The following is a 26,496-nucleotide window of genomic DNA, read 5'->3' on the forward strand; positions in this document are numbered from 1 at the left end:
TGACCTCACTGGAGGCGTCACCCAGAGTCGCTGCTGGTGCGTCTAACCGGCGCTCTGTTTTTACGTACTTCCGGAGCCCCTCCCGCGACCCGAGCCTGCGGTAGTTTTTAGTTCTTGTGGGCTTCGGGAGAGCGCTGTTTCGGCTGTGTGGTCGTGCCGCTTTCCAGGCCTGACGCTATGGGAGTGACCTGGTAGGATCACAAAGGGTTTTATGGGGCGGGACTTGGGTCGTGAAGGTCCCTTGAAACCTGGAGGGTCGGGGACTGAAGTCCGCCGTTCTCCGGGAGCTGAGCAAAATGCCCTCGGGCTGCGTGGATGTGGGCACTCTAAGGGCCGTGAGTCTCGGGCCCTAATGGGCCCCATTGCTCCTGGAAGGAAGCAAGGAAAAGGTTTTATCTCAGGAACCTTATGCATGGGTTGTGTACCCTCTTCTCTTTTTCTTGGTACGTCTTGCTACCCTTGAAATCCTAGTAGTGCAGAAAGTGGGACTTCGAGGTCGGAAACAGGGCTTTTCAGACTAGAACCCACCCGCAGGTAGGGTTAAAGCTGATAGGAGATAGGCAACGAGGCGGTGTTTGTGTGTTCGCCTCCCCCTACCTGTAGCCACCCAATAATCAGCCTGTATCTGGTTCTCATTCGGGTCTACAGGATCAAAATGGAAACTACTGGGAATTAGAAGATCAGGTTTCCAGACACTTTACTTCCTCATGACCTGCCTCCTACTACGTTTATACGGTTGATTCAGTTTCAGTGCACTTAAAAAAAAAAAAGATTTATTTATTTGAAAGGCAGAGTTAAAGAAAGGCAGGGGCAGAGAGAGAGCTTCCATCTGCTGGTTCTCTCCCCAAATGGCTGCAATAGCCGGAGCTGGGCCGATCAGGAGCCTGTAGCTTCTTCCAGGTCTCCCATGGGGGTGCAGGGGCCCAAGCACCTGGGCCATCTTCTACTGCTTTCCCAGGCCATGACAGAGAGCTGGATCGGAAGTGGAGCAGCCGGCTCTCAAATCGGCACCCACATGGGATGCCAGCTCTACAAGCAGCTGCTTTACCCTCCACGCCACAGCACTGGCCCCCAATGGACTTTTAAATCTCTGAACATGTTCTCAAACCCAGATGGAAGAGGATGGGGTGGAGGGGAAGGGTATGAACCCAGGGATCTTGGAGACCTTAGTTCCAAGGTGCTGGGTCTCTGCACCTTTTTTCTTCTTCTTCTTTTTTTTTTTTTTTTTAAGTCTTGGTTGTGAGCATCTCATCAGAGAGGCCTGGAGGCCAGGATATCTGAAGCCAGGAGTTATAGGCTTCTCTTTTTTTTCTCTTTTTTGAAAGATTTGAGAGGTAGAGTTACAGACAGTGAGAGGGAGAGACAGAAAGGTCTTCCATCTGCTCGTTCACTCCCCAGATGGCCCCAATGGCTGGAGCTGCGCCAATCCGAAGCGCTTGGGCCATCTTCTGTTGCTTTCCCAGGCCATAGCAGAGAGCTGGATTGGAAGAGGAGGAGCCAAGACTCGAACCGGCACCCATATGGGATACCGGCACCACAAATGGAGGATTAACCTACTGCACCACAGCACTGGCCCCCTAGGCTTCTCTTTTAAAAATAGTTGGGGGTAGAGGGAACACAATTTCTCCCAGTAGCCAGGGGTTTCTGGGGCTTGCACTCTTGTTTCCCCTACCACAACCCTCCCAAGCCCTGCAGAGTGAGGGTGCTGGTGCGGGATGGAGGTGGAAAAGTTGCAGCACAGGGGTTGGGACTGTGTGTAGCAGATTAAGTTACTGCCTGCAGTGCCGGCATCCCTTATGGGCACTGGTTCAAGTCCTGGCTGCTCCACTTCCAATCCAGCTCTCTGTAATGGCCTGGGAAAGCAGTAGAAGATGGCCCAAGACCTTGGGCCCCTGCACCCACGTGGGAGACCTGATGAAGTTCCTGGCTTTGTTGCCGGCCATTCCTGGGGGCGCCCTTATCAACTTTTCCAAAATCCTAGGACCTCTGTCCCTTGTAGCTTCAGGGATTCTCTGAAAGTACTTCAGAAAGTTCACAGAAAGTATGTATTATGAAAAACTATGCAATGTTTTGGCACCAAAATCTTTCTTTTTCTTTTTTGACAGCCAGAGTGGACAGTGAGAGAGAGAGACAGAGAGAGGGAAAGGTCTTCCTTTGCTGTTGGTTCACCCTCCAATGGCCGCCGCAGCCGGCAGCCGGCGCACCGCGCTGATCCGATGGCAGGAGCCAGGTGCTTCTCCTGGTCTCCCATGCGGGTGCAGGGCCCAAGCACTTGGGCCATCCTCCACTGCACTCCCTGGCCACAGCAGAGAGCTGGCCTGGAAGAGGGGCAACCGGGACAGAATCCAGCTCCCCGACTGGGACTAGAACCCAGTGTGCCGGTGCCACTAGGTGGAGGATTAGCCTAGTGAGCCGCGGCGCTGGCTGGCTGGCGGCTTCTATTTCCGCATCTTTACAACGTGAGGGAGGGGTGGGGTCGTAGCTTCTGGCTTGGCTGAGCCACAGTTCTGTGGATAGAATGGCTAAGTGAGTATGTGTGTGTCTGGGTACTGACACTGTGGTTCTCTCCTTCCCAGTGTGTCCCAGATGCCTGTGGCCGAGGGCAAGAGTGTCCAGCAGACCGTGGAGCTCCTCACCCGAAAATTGGAGATGCTTGGGGCAGAGAAGCAAGGAACGTTTTGTGTGGATTGTGAGACTTATCACACGGCTGCCTCTACCCTTGGAAGCCAAGGTCAGTGAGATGGGTATGTAGGACGGCTGGAATGTGCCTTGGAATTCACGGGCATTAATGAGAGTTCCTTATGCTTTTGTGTATTCCAGAACACATGGCAAGATGTCTTTGTAAATTTATTCATTCTTGGTCTTTTATTTCTTAGACCGGGGATATTTTTGTTTTTCTGCCTTTAGAACTTTTTTTAAGCTTTGAGGTATAAGTGATAGACAAAGAATTGTATATATTTAATTGTATATATTCAGTGCATAATCTTAATGAGTTTGGACATGCATGTGAAGAGTCTAAAATACATATTTTGTTTTAAGATTTATTTTATGTGAAGGCAGAGTTATAGAGACAGAGAGATCTTCCATCCACTGATTCACTCTGTAAATGGCCACAACGGCTGGAGCTGGGCCAATCAAAAACCAGGAGCTTCTTCTGGGTCTCTCACATGGGTGTGGGGACCCAAGCACTTGGGCCATCTTCCATTGCTTTCCCAGGTGCATTAGTAGGGAGCTGGATTGGAAGTGGAATAACTGGTACTCAAACCAGTACCCAAATGGGATGCTGGTGCTGCAGGCAACAGCTTTATCTGCTTTGACATAGCACCAGCCCCAAAAAAGCATATAATGAAAAAATATGCATAGATTTCAAAAATTTTTTGTACCAAAATGGACTTAAAAATGCTTATTTATTTGAAAGAATGACAGAGAGAGATCATTCATCTACTGGAATACTCTCCAAATGACCACAATAGCCAGGTTTGGGAGCTGCATTCTGGACTCCCACGTGGGTAGCAGGGCCCAAGTATCTGGGTCATCTTCTGCCTTCCCAAGCACATTGGCAGGAAACTGAAACAGCAGTGGAGTAGCTGGGACTCAAAACTAGCAGTCCAGCATGGAAGTCAGTGTTGTAGGAGGTGGATTACCCATTGCACCACAACACTGGCCTCTAGGCTTGTTTTCTGATTCCATTTTCTACAGTCTTTGTGAAATACTCTCAGATACTAAAGAACATAGTACATTTTGTTTGAGCTTTTTTTTCTGTATGAGCTGTTAGTCATCTAAGCATCCCTCTGTGAGCCACCAAGGAGAGGGGAACCACTCCCCACATACACACTGGTATGCAGGACTGCTAAAGTAGTACCCGCTTGCCAGCTGGCCTTGTTCCATGCGTTGATCCCAGCCTGGGTCTGCCAGCGAAAGCCTGGGTGATGAGTAGGTCTCCGTCCGTTGCAGGTCAGGCCGGGAAGCTGATGTATGTCATGCACAACTCGGAGTACCCGTTGAGCTGCTTCGCCCTCTTTGAGAATGGCCCTTGCCTTATTGCTGACACCAACTTTGATGTGCTCATGGTGAAGCTCAAGGGCTTTTTCCAGAGTGCCAAGGCCAGCAAGATTGAGACTCGGGGCACCCGTTACCAGTACTGTGACTTCCTGGTGAAGGTGGGCACTGTGACAATGGGTCCCAGTGCCCGGGGCATCTCTGTGGAGGTAAGATCTCGGTGAAGTGGGAGCAGGTGGTGCTGAGGGGCTGCGCAGCAGAGGGCTCTGAAGGTTTTCCAGGCAGCCCAGGTCACACAGATGTTTTTGCCTGCCTGACCCCTGATTCCAAGCTCCTGGCTTTCTCTCCATGAATTTTTTACCCTTTCTTTCATCAGTTATGGAATCAGTAGCCCAGCATGGGAAATGGGAAGCTGGGTGCACAGCAGGTAAAAGCATACGATGCCTGACTTGCCGGAGAAGGGAAGGGAGAACTGAGGGAGACATGTGGGTGATGATGTGCAGGAGCTGTGGCAGGACCTGCAGCAGACTAGGACAACTTTTGGAGCCACTTTTGGAAGGTGACTCCTTCATCACTTTGAATGTCAGCCTCCTTATTGTTGCTTTGAAATGGGTCTCAGAAGTTGTGGAGTGAAAATGCGCCTTCCTTTTGATATGCTGCTGCTCTGTTTTGTGGTGCAGAGGGGTACCTGTATGAGAAGACTTCATCCGTGAGCCTAAATATACATACTGAAATTGGCAGAGAGGAGTAAGGTGGAAGCTGGCCCTGGGACCTGGGGAAGTCCATGGCCTACCACATACCCAGCATTATTTGAGATTAAAAAACAAGGAAGTTTACAGGGCTTGCATTTTGGAAATCTATGATTTATTAAGAGAACAAGGCTAGAAAACTGTTTTTGAAGTCAGTCCAAGAAATGCCATAAGTGGAGCACAGCTTTGCTCAGGGAATTCAGGCCAGCGGTAACTGCTGACTCGGTTGTGATGCTTCTGGGAGGAGCAGCATTGAAGTAGGGGCTTAAAACATAGAGACGTGGGATGGGTCGGTCTGGGAAGCATCCCAGGTGGGGAAAAGGGCAGTAGCAGTGATTTCTGCTCAGAAACCTCTGGAGCACAGATTCCCTAACTTTTCAGCTTGGGATACACCTTGAGTTGCTGAGACCCAACGGGACCCGCTGTTTGTCCTCCACTTCCACCCTTGTGGGACAAACACACTCAACAGTTTCTCCTTGTGACCCCAGTGAAAAACTAGGAGAGAGGAACAAGAAAACCTGAGATGTGTATTCTTGGCCGCTGCCACCTTGCTTGGGAAATTCTTTTAGGCGTAGAGCCCTGGCTATATCTGCCTTGGAAATAAAGATTGGTCTTGAAGAGGCTCATGAGGATGTGTGTCTACTCTGCCCTCTACTTACCCCTTCAGCCCTACTCCTGCCTTCCTCGTACCTACACACATTTTTCTTCCCTTCTCTCTTTGTTGTATGTCTCAGAATTTTCCTGAGCTCTCCTTGAATCCTCACCAAGCATCACAGCAGAGTCTGCAGAGCCCTGAGACAAACAAAAGGGACCCAGATCTGCCCATGGGGCTAACAGGGAGGGCTGCGGGCTGACAACCTCCAGGATGGCGTTTAATGGGAACAATGCTGGGTGTGTTGAATATTTCCTGTGGACAACACTGTGCTGGCAGGTGTGTGTTTTTGACTCAGGGTTGGGGGACATAGAGGCAGAGGGCAGGAGGGCAAGAGAGCAGACCTTGTCCTTGCCCTCCCTTACCCTCATTCTCTGTTCTTTTGGTCCCCAGGTGGAGTACGGCCCCTGCGTGGTAGCTAGTGACTGCTGGAGCCTGCTGCTTGAGTTCCTACAGAGTTTTCTAGGCAGCCATACACCAGGGATTCCTGCAGTGTTTGGAAACAGACACGACGCAGTCTATGGCCCAGCAGACACCATGGTCCAGTACATGGAACTCTTCAACAAGATCCGCAAGCAGCAGCAGGTGCCAGTGGCTGGGATTCGTTAGTGGCTGGCAGCTGCTGGCCAAGCTTTGTCACCAGAGGTACTCCACAGGAGGAGGTGCTGCCCTCAGGTCTCTGGACCCCAGAAATCTAGGGCAGCCATGGAGGCCTCTCTTCCTTTCCAGTTCCCAGCTGTGGCCTTTGTGGGGACTCTGGACTCCACACCCTTGACCCTCACACAGCCCCCCAACAGCCATTTTGCCCCAGGCCTCACTGGATTTGGCCTGTCCTCAGGAATGGTATTTATGAAGACTGGAGAAGTTTGGACCTCTCCTGCTTTAGGGGAAAAGGTAGGACAGGGGTGCCCCTGCCTAGTGTTGGTGGGGAAATCAGTCTGGACCCACAACAGATGTGCTGCGTTTCGTGTTTGGGCCATGCAGGAATAAAAATCTCTTCCTTAACTCAAAGGATGTGGCTGGAGATGCAGGCGGAAGCACAGCTTGTTTGATGCCTGTCATTTTCTGACCTGTTTGCCAGAAACTGTGAATTGACTTTCCTAGGGTGTTAGCTGAGTTTTTGAGCTCTCCTGTTGATGTCTTTCCCTTCTGTCGTGATTATGTTAAGCCACAGGCTAAACTCTGTCGTAGCGGAGAACCAAAAGGACTGTGGCTCTTACTAGGTAAAAGTTTCTTTCTCCTCTGATAGTACACAGGTAATCAGATGGTCCAGAGCAGATTTAACTGTACCAGGTCATCAGGAACTTGTTTTCCTTCTGTCTTGTTGTTCAGCTATCCCTAGGGTATTATCCTTACCCACAAGATCAAAGCAGACTCCTCAGTTCTGTGTCCACATTCCCCTGGGAAAGAGGGAAGAGAGCGGCTTTTTTTTTTAGAGCATATGACCTGGAGCGATTCAAGTGCTGGTGCCACACTTTGCTGGAAGGCTTCGCTGTGACGCGGAACCTTGCAACTGGGTAGTCATGTGCCCAGTTAAAACTAAAAGATGAAGGAGAATATGGATACAGGGACCCAGTTAGTGGGTTTTTGCTGTGTGGAGCTCCCTAGATACATCCAGGAATGCTCTTTTACAGTGCTTTTTATGGAACTAAGGCCTTTGGTCTGAGGTGGCTTGGAATGAGGGCTGATCCAGAGGCACTGTGAGCTTAGCTGGACAAGTCACACTAGGAAGTCAGCTCTGCATCCCACACCAAACTCAGCCTTTCTAGTTCTCATGCACCTGCAGCTCAGGGTTAGCTGAGCTAACCTGAGGTCAGCTGACGCAGGTGATGCAGTGTATTTCTTAAATAATTCCACAAATACAGCACCCCTAGCAAAGGTAACTAAACTGAACTTGTGACTGTTGGGAAGGGCCCAGATGTCACCTAGCTTTTGTGTACATGTCTGAAGGGGACTTTCAGGAACAGTTATGGGTATAATAGTGTATAATTTTTGGAAGTTCAGGTTGAATCAAAGTTGAAGTTGAGGACTGTTTATGAATTTAAGGAAAAAGTCATTACAATTATGTAATAAATGATCTTTTTTAATAATTTTTTTTCTTAAGATTTGTTTATTTATTTGAAAGGCAGAGTTACAGAGAGAGGCAGGAGAGAGAGTCTTCTATCCACTGGTTCATTTCCCAGATGGTCGCAACAGCACCTATCTGGACCCAAGATCCAGGAGCTTCTACAGGGTGTCCCACATGGGTGCAGGGGCTCAAGGACTTGGGCCATCTTCCACTGCTATCCCAGGCCACATCAGAGAGCTGGATCAGAAGTGGAGCAACTGGGATTCGAACCAGTGCCCATATGGCTGCCGGCACTCAGGTAGCAGCTTTACGCACTATGCCACAGCACCGGCCCCTATCTTTTTTTAAGCTTTATTTATTTGAAAGGCAGAGCAAGGTGGGGAAGCGAGAGAAAGAGAGAAACTTCTGTCTGCTGGTACACTCCTCAAATGGCTAACTGAGGTTGGTCCAGGCCAAAGCCAGGAGCCCAAAACTCCATCTTGATCTCTCATGTGGGTGGCAGGGATCTAAGCACTTGGACCGTCTTCTGCTGCTTTCCCAGGCAAATTAACAGGGAGTTGGACTGGAAGCAAAGCTGCCAGGACTGGAACTGGCACTCTTGATAATGGGATGCTGGTGTGACAAGCGACAGCTTAGTCCACTGTGCCACAATGCTGGCCTCTAAATAAAATAGATTTTTGTTTTTTAAAAAATACTTATTTTATTTGAAAGGCAGAGAGAGAGGGAGAGACAGAGAGCAGGAGATCTTCTGTCCGCTGGTTTACTCTCCAGATAGCCATAATAGCCAAGACTGGGCCAGGCCAAAGCCAGGAGCCAAGAGCTTCTTTCAGGTCTCCCATGTGGGTGGCACTTGGGCATCTTCTGCTTTCCCAGGCCATTAGCAGGGAGCTGGATTGAAAGTGGAACAGGCAGGAATTGAACTGCTGCCTATATGGGATGCCAGCATTGCAGTCAGCAGCTTAACCCACTACACCACAGTGCTGGTCCACATATCTTAAAATCAGCTAGTGAGTGGAAGTGCGTATCTTTTGATTAAAATCTTATCTTCTGTCTTCTACATGAGACTGTTTCTACCCCTTTTCTGCCTCCAAATGCTTCAACCCTCTCCCTATCTGTAGCTAGCAAAAAAGAACAGAAACTGGAAAGACTCTGAGACCCTGCTGCCATGTAACCTTTTCTGGAACCACAGACACCTGCCAACCTTGAGCTGACTGTCAGAGCTGTGTAGGACAGCTTGAGAATTCATCTGATTCTCTCCATAAAATGGGAAGGCTGGGGCCGGCGCTGTGGCATAGCACATAAAGCCACTGCCTGCAGTACCGGCATCCCATATAGGCGCCAGTTCAAGTCTCGGCTCCTCCACTTCTGATCCAGCTCTCTGCTATGGCCTGGGAAAGCAGTAGAAGGTGGCCCAAATCCTTGGGCCCCTGCACTCACGTAGGGGACCAGGAAGAAGATCCTGGCTCTTGGCTTCGGGTTGGCGCAGCTCTGGCCATTGTGGCCAGTTCTGGAGTGAACCAGTGGATGGAAGACCTCTCTCTCTTTTTCTGCCTCTCCTTTTCTTTCTGTGTAACTCTCATTTTCAAATAAATAAATGAATCTTTAATAAAAAGTGAGGAAGGCTAAGACCCCTAGAGAGGTCACAAAGAGATGAGAGTGGAGTCAGGACTCCTATGTCTTATTCTAAGTGTATTAAGAGAAGAATATAAGTAGCACTTTATTTCTCAGGAGCAGGGTAAGGTTTTTCTGTTTGTTCTTTGTTTTGTTTTGTTTTATTTTATTTTGTTTTGACAGGCAGAGTGGATGGTGAGAGAGAGACAGAGAGAAAGGTCTTCCTTTATCGTTGGTTCACCCTCCAATGGCTGCCACGGCCGGCGCGCTGCGGCCGGCACACCATGCTGATCCGAAGCCAGGAGCCAGGTGCTTCTCCTGGTCTCCCATGGGGTGCAGGGCCCAAGCACTTGGGCCATCCTCCACTGCACTCCCGGGCCACAGCAGAGAGCTGGCCTGGAAGAGGGGCAACCGGGACAGAATCCGGTACCCCGACCGGGACTAGAACCCCGTGTGCCGGTGCCGCAAGGCGCAGGATTAGCCTAGTGAGCAGGGAGCTGGATTGAAAAGTGGAGCAGCCAGGACTCAAACCAGTGCCCATAAGGGATGCTGGAGCCACAGGCGGAGGCTTAACCTACTATGCCACAGCACCGGCCCCCCCCTAATTCTTTTGCATTCCTTATTCCATTGCCCAACACATCCCTGCCCATCAGATAGGATAGAACAATTTAAGGGTAATATGTGTTCTGAATTCTCTGTGGAAGCTTTAAAAAAGGAGAATTTAGGTACCACATTTATATAACCTACATTGTTCAGAAGCCAGAATTCAATATTGGAAATCATTTGTCATGTCGGAAAGGGGAGACTGGTTTTGTGGAGGTGATAGGTGTACTGAGGCAGCCTGCAAAAGGAACAGAAACACTGCTTTAGGAGAACAGGTGGCTGTGTGACAGCCATAGCATTGACCCAAACTTGCCAGGTAACTTCAGTCAGGTTGGCTCCCTCTGGGTTTCATCAGTGTAGTGGGAATAATGATGCTGCCTTCTGTATATCCTAGGGTTAAGGAGAATAGATACGAAGAGTGCTTTGTAAACAAGGAGATGCCCTCTCTGCTCTTGTGTCTTTTTAATGGTACTGGAGATAGCAGTGTTTGGTTAGAACATTTAAGATGGCAGGTTCTGGGGCCAGCGCTGTGGCATAGCGGGTAAAGTCACCACCTGCAGTGCCAGCATCCCATATGGGCGCCAGTTCGAGACCCAGCTGCTCCACTTCTGATCCAGCTCTCTGCTATGGCCTGGGAAAGCAGTAGAAGATGGCCCAAGTGCTTGGGCCCCTGCAAATGCGTGGGAGAAGCGGAAGAAGCTCCTGGCTTTGGATTGGTGCAGCTCCAGCCATTGCAGCAAATTGGGGAGTGAACCAGCGGATGGAAGACCTCTCTCTCTTCCTCTCCCTCTCTCTCTGTGTAGCTCTGACTTCTTTCAAGCAAAATAAATATTTAAAAAAAAAAAAAAAGGTGGCATGTTCTACAGTCATTGCTGCTAGGTAGCAAGTTATAATTCTTCCACAACACAAGCAGTACTTTTGTAATAGAGAATGAGCAGTGTGGAGAGAGGGTCCACAGAAAATATTGTTGTTTAGGAGTATTTGTTGTAACCAAACCAATGAACATTTTGAATGTATCATCTCTGGAATATAGAAATATGTAAGCTTATTTTTATTTATATGAAAGAGACAGAAGAAATTTTCCACCTGCTGGTTCACACCCTGATTACCTACAACAGCAGGGCTAGGCCACGCCAAAGCTAGAAGCCAGGGATTCCATCCAGGTCTCCTACTGGGTGATGAGGACCCAAGTACTTAACCCATCATATGCTGCCTCCCAGGATACACATCAGCAGGAAGATGGAAGCAGAAGCAAGTCTTAATTCCAGGTCACCTCATATGGAATGTGAGCATCACAAGGGGTGCCTTAAGTCACTGTGCCCCAACACCCCCAACAAACTTAATTTTTAAAAAAAATTTTTTTAGATTTACTTATTTATTTGAAAGAGTTACACAGAGAGAAGAGAGGCAGAGAGAGGTCTTCATCCAATGGTTCGCTCCCCAACTGGCCGCAATGGCCAGAGCTGTGCCAATCTGAAGCCAGGAGCCAGGAGCTTCTTCCAGGTCTCCCATGCAGGTGCAGGGGCCCAAGACTTGGGCCATCTTCTGCTTTCCCAGGCCATAGCAGAGAGCTGGATCGTAAGTGGAGCAGCCAGGTCTCAAACCGGCACCCATATGGGATGCCGGCGCTTCAGGCCAGGGTGTTAGCCTGCTGCGCCACAACGCCAGCCACCAAACTTAATTTTTAAAGATTTTTATTTTATTTGAAAGGCAGAGTGAGACAGAGGGATAGATAGAAGTTTCCCATGTACTGCTCACTCCTCAAATGGCCACAGTGGGCCAAGCTGGAGCCAGGAGCTTCTTCTGAGTCTCTGACGTGGGTGCAGGGGCCTAAGCACTAGGGCCATCTGCTGCTTTCCCAGGCACATTAATGGGAGCTGGATCAGATGCAGAGCAGCTGGGACTCAAACAGGTGTCCATATGGGATGTCAGCACTGCAGGTGATGACTTAACCCACTATGGCACAACACCAGCCCTCCTGGAACTATTTTTTAATGCTGTATATTGTGTTGCATTCTTAAGCAGTTGTGTTTTTAAAGATAAAGCTCAGGGGTCAGCGACGCTGGCATCCCATATGGGCACCAGTTTGAGACCTGGCTGCTCCACTTCCAGTCCACCTCCCCAGCTAATGCGCCTGGGAAAGCAGAAGAAGATAGTCCAAGCCCTTGGGTCCCTGTACCCACGTGAGAGACTCAGAGGAAGCTCTAGGCTCCTGATTTCAGCCTGCTGCAGCCCAGGCTGTTGTGGCCGTTTGGGGAGTGAACCAGCAGGTGGAAGATCTCTCTATAACTCTGTCTTTGAAGTAAATAAAACTTAAAAAAAAAATAAAGTGCAATTCCTGATTCTATTTTGCAGTCCTCATTGATGAACCACCTAATTATTAACTCTGAAGCTACAATACACCCTTTTTTGGTAGTTATTCTTTCTATTCCCATGTAACTCATGATTCTCAAACTTGTTCTCACAACCTCGTGATGTTTTTAAGATGCATTGAAAGGGCCAGGTGTTGTGTAGCTCAGCAAGCTGCCACTTGCTATGCTAGCATCTCATAGCAGAGTGCCTGTTTGAGTCCAGCTGCTCTGCTTCCAATCCACCTTCCTGCTAATGCACCTGGGAAGGCAGCTGATAATGACCCAAGAACTTAGGTTTCAGCCACCAAGAGACCCAGATGGAGTTCCAAATTCCTGGCTTCAGTCTGGCCCAGCCCCTGGCTGTTGTGACCATTTGGGGAGTGAATCAACAAATAGAAGATCTCTATCTCTTCCTCTCTCTCTTAACACTCTGCCTTTCAAATAAATAAATACATCTTTAAAAATAAAAAGTGGGGCCAGCGCTGTGGCGCAGTGGGTTAATGCCCTGGCCTAAAGTGCCGGCATCCCATATGGGCGCCATTTCTAGTCCCGGCTGCCCTTCTTCTGATCTAGCTCTCTGCTATAGCCTGGGAAAGCAGTAGAAGATGGCCCAAGTCTTTGGGCCCCTGTACCCATGTGGGAGACCTGGAAGAAGCTCCTGGCTCCTGGCTTCAGATTGGCGCAGCTCCAGCTGTTGTGGCCATCTGGAGAGTGAATCAGTGGAATAACAATAAACTCATCACATGTTAACATACATAAAATACTTTTATTGAAAAATAACTTTCTAGATGAACTTTAGTGATGAGTGGTATTTATATTTTGCAAATATCCTGAATATTTGGTATTATAGAAGATGGTTGGATTCTGATATCTGCTTTTGCATTCAATCTCTTGTAATATGTTGTTTTGGCTGAAGAATATGAACAAAAGTCTGGCCTCACATCGATGTGTATTATTTGGAAAAGGGGAGGAGTGTATTGATAATCTTTTGGATAGCCTTTGATACTGCATTAAAACTCCACTGGAGATTAGTTGCAGTATGTGGAATATAAAACTATATCAAAATAAATGTCTTAATATTTTATACTTTGAATGGATCTTTTATTGATGCATGATTTTGTAGCATCGTGCAAGGGTTATTTGAACAATACTGCTTATCTCCTGAATGTTGACACATTTCATTATATATATTTTACAAATCCTGTTTGTTAATATAACTATCAGCCCTTTTTTTTTTTTTTTTTTTTTTAAGATTTTATGTATTTGAAAGACAGTTACAGAGAGAGGCAGAGACAGAGAGGTCTTGCATCTGCTGGTTTACTCCCAAATGGCCACAACAGCCAGAGTTGAGCTGATCTGAATTGAGGAGCCAGGAGCTTCTTCCAGGTCTCCCACGTGGGTGCGGGAGCCTTGGGCAATCGCAATCCTCTGCTGCTTTCCCAGGTACATTAGCAGAGAGCTGGATTGGAAGTGGAGCGACTGGGACTTGAACCAGTGACCATATGGAAGCCAGCACCACAGGCAGAGGCTTAATATTACACCACGGCTCCGGCCTGAGTCTTACCTTTGCCAAGAATGGTGTCAAGCTGAACGTTGCTGACTTTGCAGAAAATGTCTTCCAAATACTTGGTGAATAACTCTAGGTTACCCGTTAGCTGTTGTTCCAAGTAAAAATGGTGTTCCATAACGAAAGCTGTTCACTCAGCTCAGAACTCAAAAAAATTACACATGTATTTTTTCTCAAAGCAAACATCATACCCAGAAGTGCTTCATGCATACATCCATCCATTTGATCAGAGAGAGTGGTATTATTAAAAATATATACACTGGGGCTGGCACTGTGGTGTAGCAGTTAAAGCCACTGCCTGCAGTTCCAGCATCCTATACGGGCACCAGTTCGAGTTCCAACTGCTCCACTTCCGATCCAGATCTCTGCTATGGCCTGGGAAAGCAGAAGGTGCCCAGGTCCTTGGGCCCCTGCACCTGCGTGGGAAACCCAGAAGAAGCTCCGGGCTTCAGATCCAGCTCCGGATATTGTGGCCATTTGGGGAGTAAACCAGCAGATGGAAGACCTCTCTCTCTGTCTCCGCCTCTGCCTCTCTGTAACTCTGCCTTTCAAATAAATAAATAAATGTTTAAAGAAATATATAGTTTCACAGACCTTCTTAAGTGAAACATATATGTTTTTACAGTGTCAGTACGTTTTATATCATTGCCTTGATTTGTGCTAAGGTAGAAGCAACTTTACCGTTACTTTTTTACCATCATGCAAATGTCATCACAGAGAGAATAGTTTTGATCGCAGTGGCTGCCTTAAAGGGTCTCGGTTATCCTCAGGGCTCCCTTCCCAAGCCACACTTTTGAGAACCACTGATCTAAAAACATGCTCAAAGCACTGAGAATTTGTTCCCCTTGAATGACTTTTCTGCCAGCAAAATTCTTCACCGAACAAAGCACCTTGATACAATCTCTTCTTCAAGAATTTTCTCAGAGGTTGGCAAGTAGACAATTCAGGAGTTACAAAGTAAGAACTTTGAATGGTTGTAAGACAACAAAGGGAGTACTCTGAGCTCTTGAACCACAGGACAAATCCTGACCAAAGGAAACCAAACCACTCCACATTCTCCCCTTCAGGCAGACCTCTTTGCCCTCAGAAGTCCTTTCACTGTTAACTTGGCCCCAGCCGCTGCGGTTTCCTCCCACCTTTGTTGTTCTTTGACTTTGGTGCTTCCCTGTCATACTTACATATGGTAGCCTTGAGCGACTGGAGCTGATCATGTATGTTTCTTTCACTTGTCCTTTTATGTTCACTTGCCTTCCCATGTGTCTGGTTACAACAGTGTTGGTGTTACACTGTACCCCGCAATTTATGCCACAGACTGACCAGGAAGGGAGCCTTTTGTAGAAAGAGCTGCTGTGCCGTCTCCATCCCCAGTCCCCTAGAAGTCCTTAGGGACCACTCCCAACTCAGTCTGGTTTATTTCCCAAGCCCCTGATCTGCTGAACTTTTTTAGTTCACCGGCGAAGTCCTAGTCCTCAGAGGGATTTCCATAAAACAGCTGAATCCCGCCTGGGTCATCAGTGGCATAAGTCCGACACGTGCTCGCCCGCCCGGGAGCCAATAGTAACTCACAAACGCTATCTTAGGAAGCCTCCCAGTGCCGTTGGCTGATTCTTTGGGAACGACAGCGTTAAAAAAAAGAGCAAGTATTTTCCCAGAACAAAACAAAAACAGGGTAGTGAGGAAGGCGTTGCCCCTTCACAGTATGGAGAGATGTTAAAGGTGGGCCACGAAAGGTACGTGTAAAACTCCCGTACTGTACCCCGGAATGACGGGCAGGGGAAAAGGGGGCGGAGATGGTCTCGGGGGTCTGGCCCTTTAAGGAGGAGGGGCGGACATAAGACTCTGTACCTTTAAGAGTCTCTTTGTCTGGAAACCTTCTTATTTACCCTCCTGTGCTTCAACCAAACTTCGTCCCGCGATTCACAACGCCGGTCTACGCCGCCGTCCCTTACGCCAGGCTCCTGCCGGCCGCGCGTTTGTGGCTGACCCTAAACTTTGCGCCCAGGGCGCGAACCCTCCTGGAGAGTCTCGGTGCCGGGGTCTGGGCCCAGCGCTGCGCCGTTGGCGCAATGCGGGGCTCGAGGGGCGGGGCTCCGGCGGGCGGGCCAATGGGCGGGCAGGGGGCGGGACCGCGTTCGGTTGTCTCGCGCCCTGGTGACAGCTCGCGCGTGCTGATGATGGCGGTAAATAGAGGGGGGCCCGGCGAGGGGGCGGAGGCGGTGGGCAGGCAGCGGAGGGGGTAGCTCCGGGGGGTGGGGGACGGGGACGGGGACGGGGAGGCCGCGACGGCCTGGGAGCCCATTCTAACACGCGGAGGCGGGGACAGGAGGCTCCGGCACTCCAGCCCTCCCCTTTAAAGAAGCAAAATCCTCACACACCGGGTGAGGGGCGACAAAGGCGGTGCGCGCCTCGCGGGCGGGAGGAGTGGCGGCAGGGGGCGGGACCGCGGCGCCGGCGGGCCGGGGGCGCCCGGGGCGGGGGCCGGCGGGAGGCGAGGGCGGGAGTAGGGGCGTGCGGGCCCTTCGTTTTGGCGGGGTGGGCTACGATTGGGTTTGGGGTACAAGCCTTGAGGCAAGAGCGGAGGGGAGGCTTGGGTGCTTCTGAGGGGAACCGGGCTAAGAATGAGATGAGGATTAAGGGGAGAAAGGGTTAGAAGCCAGGGAGAGCAGGAGTGAGGAAAAGCCAGCCCAGGAGGCACACAGCAGGGTGGGCGTCGGGGAAGCCCGGGCAGGGTTAGGAAGATCCGGGCTGGGCGGCGGGCTCCGGGGTTAGGTGGAAGCGCGGGGGTGTATCGAGGTGAGGGGTGCTGGGGTGGGAGTTGGAAGCGAAAGACAAGGAGGGGCAGCCCCGGGTTAGCAGTAGTTGGAGTAGGGAGAGAGAGAGTGATTAAGAGCCAGACGTGACAAGGGTGTGAACTAGTGCAGAGCGAGATGAGCTGAAGGACCGGCGGTGGGCTGGGGACCGCTGGCGAGGGTCTGAGAAAGGTATGGGTTAGGAGGTGGGCAGTGGGCGTACATTCTGGAAAGTGAGGGAGGGCGAATGAGACCCTGGACTGGAACCAGGTAGGGGCAGGAGTAAGAGCCTAGTGGAAGGGCGAGAGGCTGATGAGAGATGGGGTTTTTGTAAGACAATTCCGGGACCAGAAAAGCCGACAGAGTAAAGGTGTAAGAAGTGATGGCGGTCTGGGACCAGGGTAACTGGGGAATTACGCTAATGGAAAAGCTTCCCCGGGATCCACGGTAAAAAAAAAAAACAAAAAACAAAAAACAAAAAAAAAAAACAGGTGGGGAGAGGGCTACACGCAGTCGGCGAGAGGGGCAGGGTGAGATGGGCCCCCGCGTGTAGAGGATGAGGTGGGGGAGTGAGGCGGAGAACCGGGTGAAGGGACACTGGGGGAGTCCTGATGGATGTCGAACTCGAGTAGAGCGCGCAGGGCGGGAATCGAACGTGCGTGTGGCAGGGAGAGGCTCCAGAAGGCGTGCGAGGGTCAGGGCCGGAAGGCTGGCGTGAGGGACCCAGTGTAGGGAGCCCCTGTGCAGAAGAGGAGGAACCATGGTGAGTGAAAGGGGACCTAGAGGCAGGGGTGAACGCTAAAAAGTAAGGGCGGAGGCGGGGGTGGGAGGGATGCAGGAAAGGAATTCTTTGTTGGGAACTGTGTGTTGAAACTGTGAGTCCTTTTGTCCCTAAAAGTAGGAAATTCCAGAAACCTCTTTCTCTCTTCAAGGAATCTTAGATCCGCTTCCACCTTTAATTGCTTTTGATTCGACTTTCACGTCCACTTTGAAAACATGAGACCCATTTTGATTTGATTTCGTTCCTGTGTGAATGATCAGGCATGAGCCTGGGGTGTTGAAAACCTCTGCATTTCACCAGTGTTGTCATAATAGGAGAACGGGCTGTGTTTATTTACAGGGCGCCTGTGTAGTGTGATAGTTTTGGCATTTTAGCAGCATTGTACCTGACAGGCGCTTGGGCTGAGTGCTTTATCGACAGCATTTTCATCTTCCATGGAGAACATACTGCTGTTGGGATGGAGAAAGATGAGAATCTGTTTTGTTTCGATTAATCAACCAGCTTTCTGCTGAGTTGTTTTCAGTGGCTGGAGAATATTGAAAACTCATTTTAGAGAAAGGCAAATAACCAACCAGGGAAGTTTACTGGGAGAGAGATTTAAATCAGGGCTGTGAGGGTATTGAGCTCCTAAGCTGCCTTTAGCTTTGTGTGGGACGTCTCATACCATAGTAGAATTAGCAAAATGGAATGATGAGAGGGAGAATCATGGATTGGTGGGGAATTTTAGAGTGATGGACTTATCTCCTAGGTTAAACAATGAGTTTATGAGAAATTTTTATGAAGAAAATTCCCTGTAAGATTGCAAGCCTTGTCCGAGTGGAGGCTTGGACAGCTCCACTGCCCCCTTGTTTTATGGTTGTAAATAAAGAAGGATGTATTAATTACTATTAATTTTTCTAAAAGCGTTTGGTATTTAGGACACTTGGAAATTAAAAGGAAGATAAGAAATTTGGGCAAAATTTAGGTTATTCTTACTTGGTATTTAGTTTTAGTGATTTTTATTCTGAAGCTTTTACATTTAGCTGAAAATATTACTTTGCATTTGGTGGAAACAAAGGATAGCACATAATTTACTTAGGATAAAAATGTACTGCTCTTGAATCTTATTTGGAGTATTTCATTAGTTTATATTCAGAAGCACACACATACTTTTTTTCATCAGAGTTGTGTAAATTTTACTGTTTTGTGGGTGCTTGTATACATAGCTAAGTTAGCTTTGCAGCACAGTTAGCAAAAATTGGGTTTTGATTTGTGGATATCAAACATTGGTTATTGATTTTTGTGAATAATTTAGAATCATAACTCTTTCTGGATTCAGCTGCTGACTCTGTACATGGCATAGTATTTAGTTCATGGTTTGTTTCATGGATTCTGTTAAATATGTGTTCAAGGTGACCAGATTGATTTGGAAATTTAACAGGGACTTTTAAAAAATTACTAGTTTTGCTGCTAAGTTTTAAGAGGATTAATCTGAAAATGTTAACTTTCAAGATGAAAAGTAACTTTGATATGAAACACCTGTTTCTGTGAAATGTGTATGCATATTCCCTCCTGTTGTAGATGTGTTTGGTCTGACACTAGTACTAGGTTGTATTATGCATGTATGGTACTGCCATTTTAAATAATGGAATTGTTTTTAATCTAGTATCTTTATATAAATTATTTGATAATGGAAAGGAAGAAAATATAAGGTCAACTAATATAGAATGGGTCCTGCCTTTTTTTTCCTGTATGGAACCAATATGTGCTGAACCACTGATTCTAGTTGTGAATGGTTAGTTCTCAACTGGTATTTCTAAAACCAAAAATGGATTTTTTTCATTCTGATAATACTATTTCTCAGTAAAGACTCTAATGACAAACTCAAGCTTTGTTCTCATTTATTGATCAAGTAAAATTCTACCCAATTTATCTTGTCTAAAATCTTATGTGCAAAGCAAAGGGCTTTTAGTTTATCTTTTCAGGTTTGGATGGGTAGGTTGTACGTAATTCAATATTTTTCTGGTTAATCGTAGGGTCTTTGGATGGAAAGAGATCTTGACAGAACCTCTAGTTTATCCTGCAACTTCAGTCAATATCTTACTTAAATCATCCAGGTAGATAAAAGTTTATCCTGTTTTCCTATAAATCTTCAGCAGTGTTGTGGCAGCCTTTGTAGATAATCTTTCTCAGCACTTGATGATGGTCTCTCTGGAGAGTCTGTCTTCCGTCCACTTGCAGACACATAATGCTCTATCTGTATTTCTTATCTTTCCCCATTCTCAATTTTTGAGTAAAGAAAATATCTGCTTGCTATGGTATTGGTAAGACATTAGGTCTTCATAAGCTTGATAATAATGGCTAATCCACGTGTAATGCTTGTGTTCTGTTTGAGACACTGATGAAACACTTCGTAAACTGTAAATCATTTACTCCTCACAGCAGTCCTCTGAGGAAGGTACTGTTACTATCCCTGTTTTACATGTAGTGAAATACAGCGTTCCTGAGATTAAGTGATTTGCTCAAGGTTATACTCAGACATTTCTTTAATTTTTAAATTTTTATTTATTTGATGGACAGAGAAACTGAAACAGAGAGAGATCTTCCAACAGCTGTTTCACTCCCCCAAATGCCTTCAACTGCTTGAGCTGAGCCAGGTCAAAACTAGGAGCCGAGAACTCAATCCAGGTCTTCCTTGTGGGTGGCATATGGGTGACATGTGAGTGACAGGGACCAAAATACCTTCTTGTCTCCCAGGATACGCTTTAGCTGGAAGCTGGAATTGGGGACCAGAGCTGATACTTAAAACCAGGTACTCCCACATGGGATTAAAAAAAAACACACACACACTTTTTAAAATTTGTATTTCACTTGGGGGCCGGCGCTGTGGTAGAGCAGCTAAAGCTGCCACCTGCAGTGCCGGCATCTCATATGGGCGCCAGTTCAAGTACCTGCTGCCCCACTTCCAATCCAGCTCTTTGCTATGGCCTGGGAAAGCAGTAGAAGATGGTTCAAGTCATTGGGTCCTTGCACCCACGTGGGAGACCCAGAAGAAGCTCCTGACTCCTGGCTTCATATGGGCCCAGGTCTGGCCGTTGAGCCAGCAGATGGAAGACCTCTCTCTCTGCCTCCACCTCTCTGTAACTCTGCCTTTCAGATAAATAATAAATTTTTTAAAACAAATTTGTACTTTACTTGAAAAGCAGGCACACAGAGTTCTTATTCCCACTGATTGACTCCCCAAATACCCACAATGTCCTGGAGTAGGCCAGGCCAAAGCCAGGAGTTTAGAGCCCAATTCAGTTTTCCACATGGGTGTCAGGGACCAAAGTACTTGAGTGATCACCTCTTGCTTCCTAGGATGTACATTAGCAGGAAACAGTAATTCAAAGTGAAGCCAGGGCTCAAAGCAGGTACTCTGATATGGGATGCTGCCCTCCCTAGCAGTTTTCTATTTTATTTTTTAAAATTTATTTACTCAGGCTCATTTGGCTAATCCTCCGCCTGTGGCGCTGGCACCCTGGGTTCTAGTCCCAGTTGGGGTGCCGGGTACTAGTCCTGGTTGCTCCTCTTCCAGTCCAGCTCTCTGCTGTGGCCCGGGAGTGCAGTGGAGGATGGCCCAAGTGCTTGGGCCCTGCACCCACACAGGAGACCAGGAGAAGCACCCAGCTCCTGGCTTTGGATCGTCGCCATAGCGGCCATTAGGGGAGTGAACCAACAGAAGGAAGACCTTTCTCTCTGTCTCTCACTGTCTATAACTCTACCTATCAAATAAAAATAAAAAATTAAAAAAGAAAAAAAAAAAGAAAGGCAGAGTTACAAAGGGGATGGGGGAGAAACAGAGAGCTCTTCCATCTGCTGGTTTGTTCCTCAAATGACCTCAATGGCCAGAGCTGGGCTGGTCCAAAGTCAGGAGCCAGGAGCTTCCTCTGGGTCTCCCGTGTGAGTACAGGCACCCAAGTACTTGGGCCATGTTCCACTGCTTTCCAAGGCCACCAACAAGGAGCTAGATCAGAAGTAGAGCAACCAGGACACAAACCAGTGCCCAAATGGGATGCTGGTGCCACAGGCAGCAGTTTTACCCACCATGCCAATCAGTTTTCTTTTTTTTTTTTTTTTAAGATTTTTATTTATTTATTTGAGAGGTAGAGTTATAGACAGTGAGAGGGAGAGACAGAGAGAAAGATCTTCCTTCCGTTGGTTCACTCCCCAGATGGCCGCAACAGCTGGAGCTACGCCGATCCAAAGCCAGGAGCTTCTTCCTGGTCTCCCACATGGGTGCTGGGGCCCAAGCTGTGAGCCATCTTCTACTGCTTTCCCAGGCCATAGCAGATAGCTGGATTGGAAGAGGAAGCTGCGACTAGAACCAGCGCCCATATGGAATGCTGGCACTGCAGGTGGAGGGTTAACCTACTGTGCCATGGCACCGGCCCCATCAGATTTCTAATCAGTAAACCCAATGCTTACTCTCCAAACAACATCTTAACCACTGCACTAAATAGCAGCCCTGATACTCAGATATTTTTACAACTACTTGTTTAATAGTTGATCATCTTTTGTACAAATGATGCTATTTTTGGGTCAGGTGTTAACCCAATGATACGTGTAATCTTTATTTTAGTTCAAAAATAGAACTCTGCCAAGTGGTGGGAATGGGGTTTGAACCTTGGCATTTTGCTGGCAGAGGCTATGCTCTGGTGTTACTTCCACTAGACTCTTGTGAGGTCATCCCCTCAGTAGTACTGGTTAGTTCATCTCTTAGTGGATCCTGTTTGCCAGTCTTTAAGGTATCCCTTTGATTCTGTTATTAACCTCAGTTAATAGCGCCATTCCTTTGTAGACTTCTTTTTTTTTTTTTTCCAATTCCTGGGACAAACACCCATAAGGGTTTTGTATAATGCAAAGATTATATCAAGGTTCTTAGAATGCTTCTATTTTTTTCATTTCAAGTTTGTATTTATAAAACAAAACAACCCCAAACCAATTTAAAAATGACTTACTCTATTGCAGATTACCTGTCTACCTTTCTAGCTAGAAAACCTGTACATGTTACATGCTCTGACAGGTTTGCAGTTGAAAGATTGTTGCTATTTTGAAAAAAAAAAAAGGAACAAAATCATTTTTTTTAGAATTTTATGCTTTTATTAATTTGAAAGGCAGAGTGACAGAGAGGATCGGGGAGAGATAGCAAGAGAGATCTTTCAGCTCTTGTTCATTCCCCAAATGGCTGAAAGCCAGGAACTCAGAACTTCATCCAGGTGGCCCTGGTACTTGGGTTGTCTTCTGCTGCTTTCCCAGAGGAATTAGCAGGGAACTGGTTAGGAAACAAAGCAGCTGGGACTCAAACCTGTACTCCCAGCATTGACCCAGTGACTGCGGATTTTTTTTTTTTACAATTTTTCAAAGTTAAAAGCTACAGAAATGGTGCAGGATTCACCAGTTATTTCCATTTTGCCCATTTGCTTTATCATTTTCTCACTTGAGTATTTTTAAACAAGTTAAATGAAAGAAAGTACATATGAAAACCTTAATTTGTTTTTTTCCAAGAGGGAATAAACAGGAAGTTTGACGTATGTTTGATTTTAATCAAGCACTTGAAGCAAAAATCTCAAGATTGGATTTAGAGTGCATCTTGTGGTTTTGTGGTTTGCCGTCTTTCAGCAGGATCTGAAAAAGATTCTTTCACTAATGAATGAAGGGTTTATAGGCCTCTCCTATCAGCAGAAACCATGTGGTCATGCATCCCTCTTGTGGGACATGCTAACTGTCCATGAGGTCTGGGTATTATTGTGTGAGAAACAGGAGCCACAGGTCCTTTCAACATATGACCAAGAAAAATTTAGAGGAAACGCATATTTTGAAGATCTTTTAGGTCCTTTCAAGGAGCCTGAAAAAATCGAAGTGCTAAATATATTGCTTTAAGAACATTGGCTGGGATTAATACAAATAGGATTGCCTCATGGTGAGGGTCCAAATAGAAATATTGTAACATTTTATTAACTCCCCCCAAAATAATCCTAAATTTGGGGAGCCTTTTCATTTGTTTAAAGAAATTTAGCTGACCCCCTTCCCATCTCTGTCATCCCTTACCTTCATTTAAATGATAAATTTAAGTTATTTTAAAAGATTTTAAAATAAGAATCTAAGAACCTTGATGCAACATTCATTTAAATGATAGTCTATCCACTTGATAAAGATGTGATCTGCAAAGGGCTGTCCAAGGTTTAAGTGAAAAGAATATAAGCTGAATTCTGATAAATTTAATTCTAGCACTTGTGGGCTTCCCCACCCCCTTTTAAGTGATTATCAAAGCTATGAAATATAGCTCCTTACTAAAGCTCATCGTAATAATTAAAAATCTTCCCTTTCACAAGGATGAGAAAAAATTACAAATTATTTGGAAAGCATTCTTTGTAGTCACGCATTATTGTTTCTGAGACGTGGGCAGTTTTTTGAGACTATGACACGGGTCCTTTTCCATTCACATGTTAATAGAAGTCTGGAAAGTAAGGCGTGCTGAAATTTTCAGGGCTGTTTTTATTACGTGTCAAGTTGTAAACAGCATTCTGTGACAGGTATTTTCTCTCTTTGTCTTCTATGGAGCTAATTAGTGATTTACTCTCTAGTAGCGTCTCTTCCAGCCTTGCTGTGTGAAAATGCCTGCTTCTCTGTGCCTTCCGTGCAGCCAGGGCTGGCACATGACTGGGGGCCAGATGTTGGTTAGCACATCAGAAGGATCGGGGATAAAATTCATTTTTGTATTGTGCTTTTGAAGATGTGCTCGAAAGGCTTTTGTCTATGCCATTCCCCTTCTCCATCATCTGCCTCCCCCATTCAAGTAGGAGTGTTGTAACCTTCTGTAGCCCAGAGCTACTGTCCTTGATTCAATTTGGGATTGCTTTCTGTTCTGCCCCCACCCCACCCCCACTCCCACGTTGTAGGATTTGGGGAGGATTAGCAGGGCAGTCTGGCGGAGGAGTTTAGAGCCCAGAGAGCTGGTCTCCTCTGCTGCCTCTCAGAATACAGAGCTCCAGTCATTGTCTTTAGAACCCAGCAGTGCTTCTCTTGCTCAGCAAGTTATGTGAGGGCGGGGCGGGGGGGGGGGGGCAGCACTGTTGTGAGTGAGTTAGGAAGATCTTTCACACGACGCTCCTGTCTCTCCAAAGGAAGGATGCGCTCTGCCATTGTGTCAGCTTTTTCAGAATGCAGTGGAGTGTCCAAAAGATAATTCAGACCTTGGCTAACACTTTGTTACGTTGGTGTTCTGCTCTTTCCTGCCTGCTGCTTTATCTCTTTCTTTCCATCTCTGACATGGGAAAGATGTGTGGGATCTGTCATGTGTTCACTTGGATGGGCCATGTGACTTTGAAATAAAATCTCAAGCATCAGTTAGTTTTGTGAATATAAATTTTCACTGAAAAATGAAAAGAAGTGTAGATAGAGATTTACTGATTTACCAGCTTTGAGCCAAAAGCCTTTCTAGAATGCCAGATGATTTGTGATACTTATTTTTGCAGTTATGGATACTAATTTATCAGGATAATAAGGTCAAAGTCCCTGTTAGGGCTAATTAGATTCTCCTTGACAAAAATTCTTACCTGGAGGTGGCCACAAAGAATCAGGTAAGGAAATATGTGACTAGCTCTCTGTTCAGCTATCATTGCTAATAGCAGTATAATCGTGGACATCTAGTCATTGACAGTGAATCAGCATTTGTGAATAGAGGTCATCTCATTTATGTACAGTTCATAAAGTATGTGAAGCTGTACTGTTTTGTTCTTATAAACCAGAATGCCTTGAACATCCCTATGAATAGCCATTGCTAACATACTTCTCTTACTCTCCTTTTTCTGTGTTCTGATATAACCACCTTTATCAGTTATCTTAATTATATCCAATGCTCATGGTTAGACACTAACTCTTTTTTTTTTACTAACTATATCTTATAACTTAACATCTAGAAGTAGTAAAAGGTCAAACTAATAAATAATATTGCATATAAAAAAGTAAAATAACAGTAAGTTAACTGATTAGAGGTATGTTATAAGCAAAGATAAAAAGTGAGTACAGGGGCCAGCACTGTGGTACAGTAGGTTAATCCTCCGCCTGCGGCACCGGCATCCCATATGGGCGCCGGTTCTAGTCCCGGCTGCTCCTCTTCCCATCCAGCTCTCTACTGTGGCCTGGGAAAGCAGCAGAAGATGGCCCAAGTCCTTGGGCTCCTACACCCACGTGGGAGCCAGAAAGAAGCTTCTGGCTCCTGGTTTTGGATCAGCGCAGCTCTGGCCATTGTGACCATTTGGGGAGTGAACCAGCAGATGGAAGACCTTTCTCTCTGTCTTTCCCTCTCACTGTCAGTAACTCTACCTCTTAAATAAATAAATAAATAAATAAATAAAAAATCTTAAAAAAGTGAGTACAGGACAATGGAATTAAACATACACTTTAAAAAAAATTATTTATCTGGGAGGTAGAGTTAGAGACGGAGAGACAAAGGTCTTCCATCCGCTGGTTCACTCCCCAAATGGCTATAATGGCCGGAGCTAAGCTAATCTGAAGCCAGGGACCAAGAGCTTCTTCCTGGTTTTCCACATGGGTGTAGGGACTTGGGCTGTCTTCCACTGCTTTCTCAAGCCATAACTAGAGAGCTGGATCAGTAGGAGCAGCTGGGACAGGAACTGGCGCCCACATTGGATACCATTGCCACAGTTGGAGGCTTAGTGTACTATACCACAGTGCCAGCCCCGAATATACTCTTTATAGAAATGTGTCTAAAATGTTTGGCCTAGCTTGAAGATCTTGTAACAGTGCATTTCAGGCCCAGGCCTGTGGCTTGGCAGGTGGAACCACTACTTGCAGTGCCAGCATCCCATATGAGCGCCAGTTGGAGTCCCAGCTTCTCCACTTCCAGCCCAGCTCTCTGCTAAGGCCTGGGAAAGCAATAGATAATCGAAGTCCTTGGGCCCCTGCACCCATGTGAGAGACCCAGAAGAAGCTCCTGGCTTCAGTTCAGGTCATTTGGGGAGTGAAACAGCAGATGGAAGACCCCTCTCTCTCTCTTTCTGCCTCTGCCACTCTGTAACTCTGCCTTTTAAAAAAAAACAAAACAAAATAATGCCTTTCAAGTGGAAGGTTAGTGTTCTTTAATGAAGACATCAGTCCCGATTGTGGTTAGTGTTATTGTTTGCTCTATGCCCAAATCCTAAATTGGTTAAACATTAGCAGACTTCCAGTTATACTTGTAATGTGGTTCTTGAATTTTTTTCTCCATCTGCAGTTCAGCTTACCCTACAAATAATAATAAATTAAAAATCTATTTGATTGGCAGCCCATGGCAGAGCCTCGGG

At 46.8% G+C, this 26,496-nt stretch overlaps 2 protein-coding genes across 5 annotated transcripts in view; both read left to right on the forward strand.

Annotated features, from left to right (window-relative positions):
- Positions 1 to 53: 53 nt before the first annotated feature.
- Positions 54 to 6,411, forward strand: MED20 (mediator complex subunit 20). Of its 2 annotated transcripts, XR_517896.5 has the most exons (5): positions 54 to 191; positions 2,577 to 2,731; positions 3,955 to 4,208; positions 5,483 to 5,679; positions 5,794 to 6,411. XR_517896.5 is itself a non-coding variant. In XM_002714396.6 (4 exons), exons 1-4 carry the CDS (start codon positions 178 to 180, stop codon positions 6,007 to 6,009), a joined length of 639 nt encoding a protein of 212 aa, XP_002714442.1. In that variant the 5' UTR covers positions 54 to 177; the 3' UTR covers positions 6,010 to 6,411. The 2 variants fall into 2 exon arrangements, 1 of the variants encoding a protein (XP_002714442.1); XM_002714396.6 differs by lacking the exon at positions 5,483 to 5,679.
- A 148-nt stretch (positions 6,412 to 6,559) lies between these two features.
- The window catches only part of USP49 (ubiquitin specific peptidase 49), a 107,756-nt gene continuing 87,819 nt past the window's right edge, over positions 6,560 to 26,496 (forward strand). Inside the window, exon 1 of one of the 3 annotated variants that reach the window (XM_008262745.5) lies at positions 6,560 to 15,780. The gene's annotated coding sequence lies outside the window, so the exon portion shown is untranslated. Of the gene's footprint in view, positions 15,781 to 16,067; positions 17,153 to 26,496 lie in introns of those variants that run through there. The other 2 variants (XM_089332349.1, XM_008262740.5) reach the window with 2 other exon arrangements.

Source organism: Oryctolagus cuniculus, chromosome 5 (assembly GCF_051225735.1).
Source record: "Oryctolagus cuniculus isolate XC-2025 breed Fujian yellow rabbit chromosome 5, ASM5122573v1, whole genome shotgun sequence".
Classification (NCBI taxonomy): Eukaryota; Metazoa; Chordata; class Mammalia; order Lagomorpha; family Leporidae; genus Oryctolagus; species Oryctolagus cuniculus.